Here is a 13,850-nt window from a genome sequence, read left to right on the forward strand (position 1 = left end):
ACAAGTAACTACTTGTAAGATCAGTGGAGCTAGCTAAGTAGGGATGATGGCTGGACTAGTGAGTGGGACATGGCATTAAGGTGATACTGCTTATCAAGCCAGGGGTGCCAGCCACGGTAGTTCAGCCAAAGCAGATACAATGTAGATAAAAGGCCGGGTAAAGCAGCCAATCTGCTGTTTGCTTGGTGAGAGTAGTAGTTAAAGGCAGCGGTCAGGGTTACAGAATGGCGCCTGTGATGGGGCCCAGTAGATTTATTACTATCAATAATGCAATGTCACAAGGAGGCATCTTAAATTGCAAAAAATTGTCACAGACAGAAAAAAGAATTTAGACACATTAAAGTACAAGTACAAACTGATTGTTTTTAAGTCCTGAAACTCTCTTTTAAAACTTGTCCCTCCACTCTGTGTCCTCACAGCAACAGCTGTATCTGGGCTCAGACACAGGCATTGCCCAGGTTCCACTTCACCGCTGCAGTGTGTATGGGAAGGCCTGTGCTGAGTGCTGCCTAGCCAGAGACCCATACTGTGCCTGGGATGGAACATCCTGTACTCGCTACCTGCCAAACACCAAGAGGTCTGTGACACAAATACGAATGACACAAACCAGATGACTATTCATTACGCTGAGCAGGAAACACAATGAAAACTACTGTATCTGCCAGTATAGTAAATACTTTACGAATTCAAAATCTTATAGTAAATTCTAATAAATTCATTTTACAGACGTTTCCGTCGCCAGGATGTGAGGAACGGAGACCCCAACACCCTGTGCTCTGGAGGTATTATTCAAAAACGATTGTTTTGTCTGGTTGTTAAAATGAAAACATGAAAGCTCTGGTAGCTGTGGCCAGTTTTTAGGCTGACTGCTGCAGAGGTGTATTCAATAAATAAGAACAAAGCTTTGCTCTGACTGTTCTGACTCACAGAGACTCTTGGCATCTGACATCTCACTGTCCCTGTGCCTAAAAAGATCCCAAATTCTTCCACCCGGCCTTCGCCCCTGGTGACCTCGGTCACCCAGACCACAATACCAGCATTCTACCGCTGTCTGTCTTTCTGCCACATAACTAAATAAGGCTAATCACTCAAACGTTAGGAGCTCCTGAGTAATACGATTACCACATGTGGCATGCAAGCCGGGTTGTGTAAAACTAATTAAGGTCAGAGTTATTGTCTCTGATGTGGTCGCATTGCCCCTAAGTGCTGATGAGGGGTCATTTTATTGTTTCCCCAATAATTTGTGTAGTGCTGTTGGCTAGAAACAAAATTGATCTTACTGTATATTGATCTTATTCTGACCCAATCATGGTCTTGATGTTCGATATATTTTTGTAAATTTTGGAGAAATGTCAGCACATGTACTGTTAGGATTTGGGGCATAGACACTGATCCTTTGTCATTACTAAACCTCATCACTCATATTGGCAACATGCATGACTAAGCACTCCCAGGACCAGAAGAGCCTTTGTTTGGTGTCACACATCAAATATTTGCTAATGTTCTACATAACAGGACGCTGTCATTACGTGTGATGGTAGTGAACTTTCCCATCAACAGCCAACAGAGGCTTTCATTACTCAGTATTGACTGAGACTCTATTGTAATAACACCTATATTGTGCTAAGAACTAATGTGAATTACATATTTTTCTTGTGATACCAATGTATAAATACATTTACTCAAGACTGAAAAAGACCCAGTAACTATTTTCTTTTTTATAATTGTGTCTTCATAGATCAGGTAAACTGTTTCAAAGTAAGCATTGGTTTACTATTAGCATTAGCATTACCAGATAAATGTTTTCTGTCACATATCATTCTGTCTTTTCCTGTTTATTTTTTTTAGCCATTTCTCTCTTGACCTTTCCGCATTGTCCTGTCCTGTCTTGCCCTCTCCTTTTTTGTTTTGCCTTTTCACTTCTTGGGCCTGGATTGTCAGTGGTGAGCGAATGTCCTTAATTACAGCAGACCCCATAATGTCCTTGTCTCTGCTTCCCCCTGCAGACCACCATAAGCACCGTGTTGCAGAGAGGAAATTGTATGGAGTTGAGGGAAGCAGCACTTTCTTGGAGTGTATCCCCAAATCCCTTCAGGCCAGAGTCACCTGGACCTTCCAGAAACATCCACAAAACCCACGGGAAGAGGTGAGAGGGATGGTAGAGAGTGGAGAGAGGTTATAACTAAAATATCTAACAAGGACTTTGTCCAAAGTCACAAAAAGGTTTTACAGGAGTAGGTATATCAGGAAGTCAGAAAGCCATTCTTTCACAACGTGCAATTAGTATAAACATTTATTAGATTATGGTAAAAATCCAGATGTAATAATTGTTCCCACATTACATTGTTTTTAAGCAAGGTCACTTAAATCAGTATGTTCTGAAAAATTCTGTAAAGAAGTTGTGCCATAGAGTGGACTAAAATTGGTCCTAAATGTCTTGACTGACCAAGTTGATAAATTGTGGGCTTTATTTTATACTTGTGCATTCATTGCAGTGTGTGTGCATGTTTAGTGCTGTTTAGAGCCACTATTAGATCCACAACTTAACAACTTACACATGTACATGGAGCTTTCCTCGATGACACACTTGTACAATGAGACAAAATGGCAACAGTGCTAGTTCCCCTCTAACATTTCAATGAAAATTATTTTTGTTTTCCAGGTGTATTTAGATGACCGCATACTCCAGACAGATAGAGGCCTTCTCATTCGCCGTGTCCTGAAGAGAGATATCGGCATCTACCAGTGCCACGCCATGGAACATGGCTTCACCCAAACCTTACTAGGCATCACCTTAGAAGTTGTACCTTCAACATCCTCCTCGGTCTCCAATCTACCCTCCGACGCCCCTGTCCGATTAGACCCCCGCAGTGGAGGTGGACCCCCAATGACCAATCAAAAGCTTTGGTACCGGGACTTCATGCAGCTTGTGGACCACCCTAACCTGAGCACCGTCGACCAGATTTGTGAGCAAGTTTGGGCACGAAAGAACGCCGGCAGTGACCAAGGGGATAAGACCTTTCCTGCTCCGGGGAAGGACGTCCCGTCTCTGGGCCCTGCAGTTCGCCCAGCTAACAAGAAGTGGAAGCATTTTCAGGAGATAAGGAAGGGGAGAAACCGTCGGACCCACGACGGGAAACCGAACCCTCGGGCGCCTCGCAGCGCAGGGGAGTAACAACGTAAACAAAGAAATGGAGGAAGAATGACTGATACAAGGAGAAAGAAGGGGAATGATGAGAGACTGAGAGACCAAGAACTCCTGGAGGTGTTCACACATACAGATACACCCATACACGCACACACACACACACACACACACACACACACACACACACACACACACACACACACACACACACACACACACACACACACACACACACACACACACACACACACACACACACACACACACACACACACACACACACACACACACACACACACAGCACCTCCTCTATTGTGTATATTTATCTATGGATGCCCCCACTATATGGTACCCCAATCCCTGAGTCCTCGTCCCACTGGCCAGCCCCTGCATGTGCTGCCTTACTGTCCAAATTGATTCTGCACGATCCCTTTACATTGTTCCACTACCATAATCAAGTGTACAAGCAGGTATGTGGGAGTGAACCCACCTTTATCTGTGGGCGATAAACTTATATCAACTGTCATTCCCTTTGCCATTGACTGTATATGGAAGATGGGTTCACCGCACAGGATTACCACATCTTTTGTTGGGTAATTAATGTTTGCCTACTACGTGCCAGCTACACATGTTATATGTGGATAGTGGCTCACAGTATGAACACCTACTCTCTGGACTACACCACTCAGAACAAAAACAGCCCCAAAGTTTTGGATGATCTTTCCTCACTGCTTTTCTTACCTGAAGATTTCATAACAATGTAGAAAAATGATGGACTTAATTGCTGCGCATAATGAGAGGGAATGGAGAAACTGGAATATACTGGAAAGTAATGGTCACCTACCTGTGTCATAACATGCTCCATGCACCCTTCTGCTCAGATGCATTTAAACCTAACAACCCAAGGCTTGTGTAGCACTTTATTTTAATCTCTAAATGGAAGTACATTTAACTCTTTATGTGCGATTGCACAAGCATGCAGACAAATAAACACATTGTTAAAACATTTTTCCTACAGAAACAGATACATTGATCAACTTCCGGTGCACATATTTTCAGTAACCTCACTTTTTACATGGTTGTGCGTTATTATTATTACATAATGCAGTCACAGACGACGTAGAGATTGCCAGCAGAGTGGGGCAGCCTGTGGAGCAGAACTGCATGTTGCAAAACTGGTTATATTATATAGTAGTTTTTGTGGTTAATGGTTTCCGTAGGCACATTGAGACATGTTGCAGCGAAATAAATCACACAATACATATGTAGCGCTATGGTTAGAGAGCAGTCATATCTTGCAAGATATGATTACATTGCTTTACTGGTCCAAACCACTAGAGAATAAGGGGTGGAAAAACTACTGGCATTCCATGATGTGAGAGAAAGATGAGATGTTTACAGTATACAGACATAGAAGTCAAGCTCCAAAAGCAAATACAAGTCCAAATAAGACCAGCATTACAGCTAAACAAGTGTTAGTTATGTGGGATCTTTAACATACACAAATATTATAATAAGCATCGGAACTGCATATAGAAGCTTTTTGACATGATCCAAAACCTCACACTAAAATTAGCTATTTATTGGGTTTTATTTTTGGCTGTGTTTAATGTTTTATGCATTGACATTAAGGAGAATTAATGAACATGGTGGTTTGGGTGGGAAGCATTAGTACGATGAGGATGAAGAGGGAACTGGACCCTAGTATGACAACCCATGTTTCTGGGCTACAGTACAGTATATATATATATATATATATATATATATATATATATATATATATATATATATATATATATATATATATATATATACATACATATTAGCATGATATTTATGAGTGAAGCTATGATTTTGTTTATGTATTCTAAGCGGTAATTCTACTCCTTGCTCTTTTACACTGTTCTTGCATATGTTGTTTGTGATAAATAGATATATGCAAATAATATGAGATGAGCGAGTTGCCGACTCCTCAGTCAGCACGGCAAAATACAGAGAAAGCTGTTCTGTGCTACCCACAATGCATTTCACTATCTGCAAAAAAACAAGTTCCATCTGACTTCATACACTGTTAGAATCACTTCTCAACGTAGTGTTACAGTCGTTAATATCATTGAATTTTGCTGCTTAATGATGTCATTTATTCCTAATGGACAATTAGTACGATAAGGTCTTCCTTCTCTCTGTCTTTAGTCCAATCTATCTCTGTGTATTATCTGTACAGAAACCTTGTTTGTTGATCGTCTGTGCTAACATGGTGTGTGTAGCCTGCCCCCTTAGTGTCAATTGTGTGTAAAGGCTCGGATGTGAAGCCTACCTGTGGTACCATACTTTATAATATCATAGTCTATCCACATGAAAGACAGCAACTGGCCATGTAAGATAAAACATGCATTTATGTTTTGCAATCTGAATATGATCTTTATGATGAATTTATGATCTAATTTGTGTTGCTGCCACAAATTCCGTAGAAATATCCTGTTTTTAAAGCGTTTCAGTATACTGAAATTATTGGGTTTAATTCCCACAGGCCCTGATGAAAGGAGGCAGCACAAACTAGGTCTATGAGTGGTTTTAGATGTATGGAATCCTTGTCCTTATTTATATACCTTCTTTATAGAGATATAAGTAACTCTTAAAACTGAACTGACTGACTCCTGTAAAAGGGACACTGCATTTTGACACCACATCCAGGATTAACTGCAAAAAAATTACATGGAAAAATATTTTTAAAATGAGTTTTAAATGTAGATGCTGCCTGTCTGCAGGCGAGAGAGATCATTTATATTGGTAGTGATGTCAAAGTTGCTCGAGTCTCTCTCTTAAGCCAGCTGTTTTGTGCTCTTTTGAAATTGCATGACCAATGTTAGTGGCTAACGCGTTTGACAATGGTGCGGTGGCGAGACAGAGCGAGAGAAAGAAAGCACAATGTTGAATATTATTATTATTCCTATGTATTTATGTGCAAAGATAAGCTGATATGTTGTGGTGGATTTTTATTTTTCTTATAAATGTAGATTTACATCTGTATTGTTCATGTTCTGCTGAAAAGGACTCATCCTCAACATTTTTGTGGACATTACAACCAATGGTAAACAAAAAAAAAAACTCCTCCTGAACAGTGTCCAATCAGAGTCTTTGTTGTTCACACAGCCCTCCAATCAACACTCCTGTTGTATCCCATGCCATGTGACGCACCCCTGTATGATTGCTCACAAGGAGAGGCTTGTGCGTGTGTGTGTGTGTGTGTGTGTGTGTGTGTGTGTGTGTGTGTGTGTGTGTGTGTGTGTGTGTGTGTGTGTGTGAGTGAGTTTTGGGGGAAAGCAGAGCTCTGTATATAATGGCAAAGGAACAGTGGTGTGTGCGTAGAGCGGTCTGTAGGTGAAAGGTTGAAGGCCAAAGTTAACGTTGTGCACTGTAATACTCCCAGAGGTCTTTGTGAATTGTCATGTCAGATTGTTTTTGATTAACACAATAAAAATATGCAGTTACTTAAAAATCGAAATTCCTGATCTGTTCTGTAATATGATGGAGAAAGGGGAATAATTTAAAACCGCTTTACTGAATGACGTAAATCATGATGATTATAGTAATAGTAATAATACTACTACTAATAATAATAATAATTAATAATAAGTCATATATCATGAAAGGATAAAGATGGTTATGATGAAAGGATGTGCTGCATTTCTGTTTTTAATTTCTGCCAGTATGAGATTTCATGAATGAATGAATTACTGGGGAAACAATTACAAAAAGGGTGATTCACCCAGATCCTTGTTTAATTAAATTTAGTTTAATTTGATTAAACTTTGAATCTACTTTGTCCCAGCGCTGGATTTTAAATGATGTAATCTGTGTTCTGACCACATGGTGGCAGTCACGCTATGATGTAAGGTTATAAGAAATCTCAATAAAGTAGGCTACTTCTATCATTGAACTTTTTCCAATTCCACAATGTTATGTTAAGTGTATGCAAAAAGATGGAGTTTATTCATCTTGATAAAAAAATATCAAACCCCAGGAAGCTATTTACAGCTGAACAAGAAAGCTCAAATACACCCACAACAAGCTGCTGGTTACTATGCGACTATCACAGAGGCCAGTGACTGTCATCTCTGGAACATGCTCAGGTGGTATGTATGCAGGTTCAAAACATTCAAACATAAATTATTACCTCAAAATTTATCTCTGGGCACACTACACGGGTACTAATAACTCTTAGTGTTTTGACTCTGTGTCATGCTTTAATTTAATGCATAACACCTTGTTTGTGTTGCATGGTACAGTGTAGTTTGTTTTATCTCATGTTATATTTTTTTGCTTTTGTATGTCTAGGTCTCATTGTTGAATCTGTCTTTTTTTTTCTTCTGATGATGCAATCATGTCGAATGCAAATGCGCACACATTTGGTGTGGCCAACAGTTTCCACTGGATCATTTGACAGATGACGTAAGTCTGCACAACAGAGGTAAATGAAGTTTCTCTTGTCTCCTCTTAAAGTGCACAAATATTCATACAGAGGTGGGTTTTTAAAGCATGAAAAACACTGTAACATGAATGTAAGACACTAAACGAAAGTTTTAAGAAAAAAGAAAAAAATGAAATGCAAATACGCCCCTCTCTTTCTTTCTCTCTCTCTCTCTCTCTCTCTCTCTCTCTCTCTCTAGCCCCCCATGTTCCATCCATATATCAGTGTCTCTATCTTTGACATCAAGACTCACTTCCTTCATACTAATATCATCATGACCTGCATGACCTGCCTGTCAGCGCTGGAAGTGCAGATAATAAGTGAGGCCACATGCATTCCTTTACACAAGAAAAAATATTCACATATGTTTAAGTATTCAGTGACGCACGCACACACACACACACACACACACACACACACACACAAATGTAGTATGTGGTCACCAGTCATATTAAATTGGATCCATATTACTCAAACTGGCAACCAATTCGTTCCCAGTGTTTTCGATGGCACTCAGTTTTCTGCATATATATATATATATATATATAAATAATAAATAAATATAAATAAATAAATAAATAAATATGGGCTCATCTCTGTATGCTGATTTTACCACTTGCCATTCTGTGTGTGTGTGTGTGTGTGTGTGTGTGTGTGTGTGTGTGTGTGTGTGTTTCATTGGGTTGCATTGCAGGTGTTTCTCTCTCCTGCCCAGTAAAGCGAACATATTTCCATATACAGTTGAATGTATCATAACAGGGTGAATGTAACTTTGGCACACAGTGGCCTCTGTATGAAACATGATATCACTGAGACTCCAACACACGCACACACTAATGCCATTTATATACACCAGCATGTTAACATTCAATTTGTTGCAGCAGTTAATGAGAATAGAAAACGCTTGTTCAAGTCCTTCCAATGCCATCCAATACAATATTAAACATAGACATATTTGGAGCCAGTCAAATGCTACAGTTCTCAGTGAGCTCATAACAGAATTTAGATTATAAAGATGCCATTTTGGCCTAAACATATAATACACAGCTTTATTTTTGATTTTTGTTTTTGTAAACTGGTAGGTACTGTAGTGCACTCAGGTCATGGATCATTTCTGGCACATCATACACTTTTGACGGCCTTATAAAAGTAAAGAACATTTTACTTTGGCTTTCTAAAACATCTGTCATTAGTAGATGTATCAGTAGAATTAGGTTTGCTCTGAAAGCTTTTTCTTTTCTGGTTCTTGGGTTATAGATGACACCTTTCAAAATAGTTCAGATTTAGTATGATTAACCTGGGGAAACACACACTGTAAGATAAAAAAAAAAAAATCTTGCTCTTTAAAAAACCAAATCATTTTGGGAAATCCAAGCCCTCTGAAAACTTGAATATAGCTTGGTCATCATGTCAACTAACATGGTATAACATTTTGAAAATGACCACAATGCCCCAAAATAGTCTAATGTACACATATAACATGATGAAATTATTTTCTTCTTGTGTCAAAATTAAACCTCTCCAATAAAGCTTATGCATGCTATGGCATGTCAGTGTCAGTAAATGGTGTGCAAAAAGATTGGAGAAATAGGAAGGGATAATATCCAACAGAGATACAGAATTCACATTGTGATTATACATCACCCACTGATTGAATAATATGAGAGCATGTTTAGAGTCAAAGCTGTAGGCTTCAACTGCATTTGCTGAATGAATAAACACTTTTCCTCCACTACATGCGGGATTGTTTATGCTGGGTTTAAATGAGAAACAGGAGAATGTGTATCCCTGTGATTGCATCACTGGCTTGTACAATAAACACATTGTATGGTTAATGTTAAGCAGTTTCAATGAACCATTAGAATACATAACTGCTACCATGCCACTGATTCTATTGCTATGAAAGTGTATGTGCATCTTTTCTGAATAAAAACAAGGATTATATTCCTCCAGTGGACGTCTTGTGTTACATGTTGTGGAAATAAAGCAAAGAAACCAAACAGTGAACTAAATTATTTTATTCTACTTCGTTTAATAATGCTTGATTCTGATTGGCTAGGAGGAGGGCATTAACCCGGCAGGTTGCCCGCTGACTGAGCACAGCATCATCAAATAGTAGATCAATACGGCGCTTGTATTTTTTTTCTATCACAGAAATTTCAAACATGAGGTCCATTGTAAAAATAAACATTGTTTAAAGAAGTTTCTAAAATGTGTCGGAAATCTATCGGAGGGTCAGTCGATACATAGTTTCGCAAGCGAGATACAATGTAGCAACTACGTTATTAAACTAACGTTAGTGATCAGATGCAGCCTTGTGTGGTTGCTATAGAAACTATTTAACGTTAGCTACAGTTGAGCTAACATTATTCGCCGTAGTTCTAAACATTACAGTGTTTTAAAAATGGACGAATTCATTGTCAATTTTAATATATTTGGAGTAGGAAATAAGACATTTGAGGACTGGTTAAAGAGTGACGAGGACAACGGAATGACAAAAGAAAAAGACAAGGCCCAGGGTACCCGTTTCCGAGATCCCGTGACAGATGAGGAGCTGCGTACAATTGAAGACGGGGCCCTTGAATCAAACACAAAAAAGGCAACTGCCTTTGCTATCAAGGTTTTCACCGAGTGGAAGAGCCACCAGAAGGATAGACTGACAGTGCGTTTGTTTGACAGTGTGTTTGTTGTCAGTTGTGTGGTTTCTATAGAAACTTATTAGCTACAGCTGAGCTAACGTTATTCACCGTAGTTCTAAAGGGGACTACTTTTTGAGGGAGATGAACTCAAACTGAGTATACATTTAATAAGCATGCAATACGAATAGGAAAAAGCATAATTATTAAAGTATTTTAATTGTTTTATTATGTTGGCAAGCAAGAAGTAGAATAAACAGGATAATCACCTCAAGGCAGGGCAATAAACAGTTTGATATGCCCGGCTTGTGGAAGGTTACTGGTAAGCCGTCCACAAGCGGGCATATCAAACTGTTTATTGCCCTGCCTTGAGGTGATTATCCCTTACTTATTCACTACACTTTGTACAGTTTCACAACTTCACATAGCATTTTAACTTACTCTTCCAGTAACTTAATTACCTAATTTAACTATCACTCTGTGGGCATGTTATGTACGGACAGAACCTGGACCTAAAGAATATACAAATATATCAATAAATACAGGAAATTGATTTTTTTAAATGATCTTATTTGCATATGAATTTGATATTGCTGGATGGTTTGAAACATACATAATCCACCTTCTGGTCTGTCCTAATGTAATGTGCCTCTTTTATGTGAAAATGTTGGATTCCAGGCTTTTTAATTTATTGTACTTTACAGCAATTAAAACATTTTGTTCTCAGAGCAGCTACTGTAAAAAACATGTATTGTTATAAATTCACCCTGCTTCTATATAATTCCAGACACAACAATCTGATATGTGCTGCATTTAAAAATGTATGTGCATAGCCATAGCTACATTTTATTGATAAGTTGATTTTGGTTGCCTGGCATGCTTGTATCTAGTCTTAGTTTTTTTGATTTAGTAACAGTGATGTGGTGGAATGTTATATAAAGTGAGACATGAAAAAAAAATCTTCTTTTACTTTATGTTTTTTGTTTACTCTTTGAAACAAAACTGTGTATTTAAAAAGAAAAGATTAACCCCAATCTTGCCCACCTATACAATATGCACACACAAGTTACCAGGCAAGGAAACAAATTGACAGGTCTAATGATTAATGACCCTAATTAACAATAATTACCTCAGTGATTAGCCTTTGCAAGTCAGAAAGCCTGTTGACACAAAGGAGACAGGGCTCCCATTTACTAACCATAGTCACTCATTCACACACACATACACACACACACACACACACTCAGACTTTTGACCACTGCTTGATTTGATGTAATGTAAGCCTACCACCTTGAAAACGCAAACACTCAAATTGTTTCAATAGAGAAAAAATTAATCGTTTGACAGCCCTAATTTTGACTTTTTCAACGTACCATAATGTGACTTTTCATTACGTTTTTTCGACATACAATACTATGACTTTTTAATCACTTTTTTCAACATGCTATACTATGACTTTACTCACTTTTTTCAACATACTATACAATTACTTTTTTCAATATGCTATACTATGACTTTTTTCGACATACATTCTATGACTTTATCACTTTTTTCGACATACTATACAATGAATCTTTTTGACATGCTATACTATGACTGTTTATGACCTAAATTCTTCAGTGGAGCAGTGGCTCAGTGGTTTGCACTGCTCCAACAACCAAACTGTCACTGCATACTCTGACCCAGGTTTGAGTCCCAGTCTGTATTGTCCTTTTTCATGACTTATTTTCAAAATACAATACTATGAAAATCACTTTTTTCGACATGCCACACTATGAATTGTAATGACTTTTTTGACGTACTATGACTGTTTATAAGATCATTTCTTTAGTGGAGCAGAGGCTCAGTGGTTTGCAAAGCTCAGGTGACCAACAAGTAGTCACTGCAGAGTCTGCCCTAGATTCAATTCCCAGTCCGGTTTGGAAATTTTCATGAGGTTTTGTCGACAAACTATACTATGACTTTTTAATCACTTTTTTCGACATACTAAGATTTTTCATAATTTATTTTTGACTTGCTATACTAAGCAGTGGCTCGCAAAGTGCCAACAGGCAAACAGTAAGTAGTCACTGCAGACTCTCACCCAGGTTCAATTACCAGTCCAGATTGGCCCTTCTCGTGATGTTTTTTTCACATACATTAGTATGACTTTTTTGTCACTTTTTTCAACATGCTATACAATTACTTTTTTATCACTCTTTTCGAAATACTGTAGCATGACTTTTTATTACTTTTTTCGACATGCTATACTGTGACTTCTTTTTTTTTTTTTTTTATTATGTTTTGGGCATTTATTTGACAGGATAGCTGAAGACATGAAAGGGGAGAGAGAGGGAGGAATGACATGCAGCAAAGGGCCACAGGTCAGAGTCAAACACGGGCCAACTGAGCTATCCAGGCGCCCTACTGTGACTTCTTTATCACTTTTCTGACATACTATTACTTTTAAATCCCTTTTTTCACCATACTATACTTTGACTATTGTCGACATACTATACTATGACTTTTTTTTAATCACTTTTTTTCTACATACAATACTATGACTTTTTATCATTTATTTTTTACTTGCTATACTATTACTTTTTAATGACTTTTTTGACATACTATACTATGACTGTTTATATCATAGACACTTCTACAGCTAGTAATCACTGCAGACTCTACCCAGGTTTGAGTCCCAGTCTGGGTTGACCTTTTTCATGACTTTTTTCCAAAATACAATACTATGACTGTTTTGTCATTTTTTTCAACATGCAATACTATGACTTTTTTTTTTTACCACTTTTTTGACCTACTATACTATGACTTTTTTGTCACTTTTTTCGACATGCCATACTATGAATTTTAATGACTTTTTTGACGTACTATGACTGTTTATAAGACTAGTTCTTTAGTGGAGCAGTGGCTCAGTGGTTTGTAAAGCTCTAACAGGTGACCAACAAGTAGTCACTGCAGAGGCTGACCTAGGTTCAATTCCCAATCTGTTTTGGAACTTTTCATGAGGTTTTGTTGACACACAATACTATGACTTTTTTGTCACTTTTTTTTGACATAGCTATACTTTGGCTTTTTTGTCACTTTTTTTCCACATGCTATACTATGATTTTTCTATCACTTTTTTCAACAACCTATACAATTACTTTTTTATCACTTTTTTTTAGATACTATACCATGACTTTTTTTTAATCACTTTTTTCGACATACTAGCTATGACTTTTTTATCACTTTTTTCAACATACTAGCTATGACTATCACTTTTTTCGACATACTAGCTATGACTTTTTTGTCACTTTTTTTTGACAAACTATACTATGACTTTTTCGATATACTATACTATGACTTTTTAATCACTTTTTTGACATACTATACTAAGATTTTTTGTAATTTATTTTTGACTTGTTATACTATGACTGTTTATATCGTAAACTTGCTGGTGGAGCAGTGGCTCAGTGGTTTGCAAAGTGCCAATAGGCACACAGTAAAGTAAACACTGCAGGTTCTCACCCAGGTTCAATTCCCAGTCCAGATTGGCCCTTTTCCACATGCATTACTATGACATTTATGTCACTTTTTTCGACATACTATACTATGAATT

The 13,850-nt window shown here is 37.8% G+C and overlaps 1 protein-coding gene across 2 annotated transcripts in view; it reads left to right on the forward strand.

The window, feature by feature from the left end:
• sema3b (sema domain, immunoglobulin domain (Ig), short basic domain, secreted, (semaphorin) 3B) overlaps positions 1-4,933 on the forward strand; it is an 88,596-nt gene extending 83,663 nt beyond the window's left edge. For both annotated transcript variants that reach the window (XM_078254571.1, XM_078254572.1), the window contains exons 15-18: positions 420-577; positions 727-782; positions 2,007-2,146; positions 2,663-4,933. In XM_078254571.1, the coding sequence (XP_078110697.1) occupies positions 420-577; positions 727-782; positions 2,007-2,146; positions 2,663-3,175 (867 nt within the window). In that variant the 3' untranslated portion in view covers positions 3,176-4,933. The remainder of the gene's footprint in view (positions 1-419; positions 578-726; positions 783-2,006; positions 2,147-2,662) is intronic.
• The last annotated feature ends 8,917 nt before the right edge of the window (positions 4,934-13,850 follow it).

The sequence above is a fragment of the Sander vitreus genome, chromosome 7, assembly GCF_031162955.1.
Source record: "Sander vitreus isolate 19-12246 chromosome 7, sanVit1, whole genome shotgun sequence".
Classification (NCBI taxonomy): Eukaryota; Metazoa; Chordata; class Actinopteri; order Perciformes; family Percidae; genus Sander; species Sander vitreus.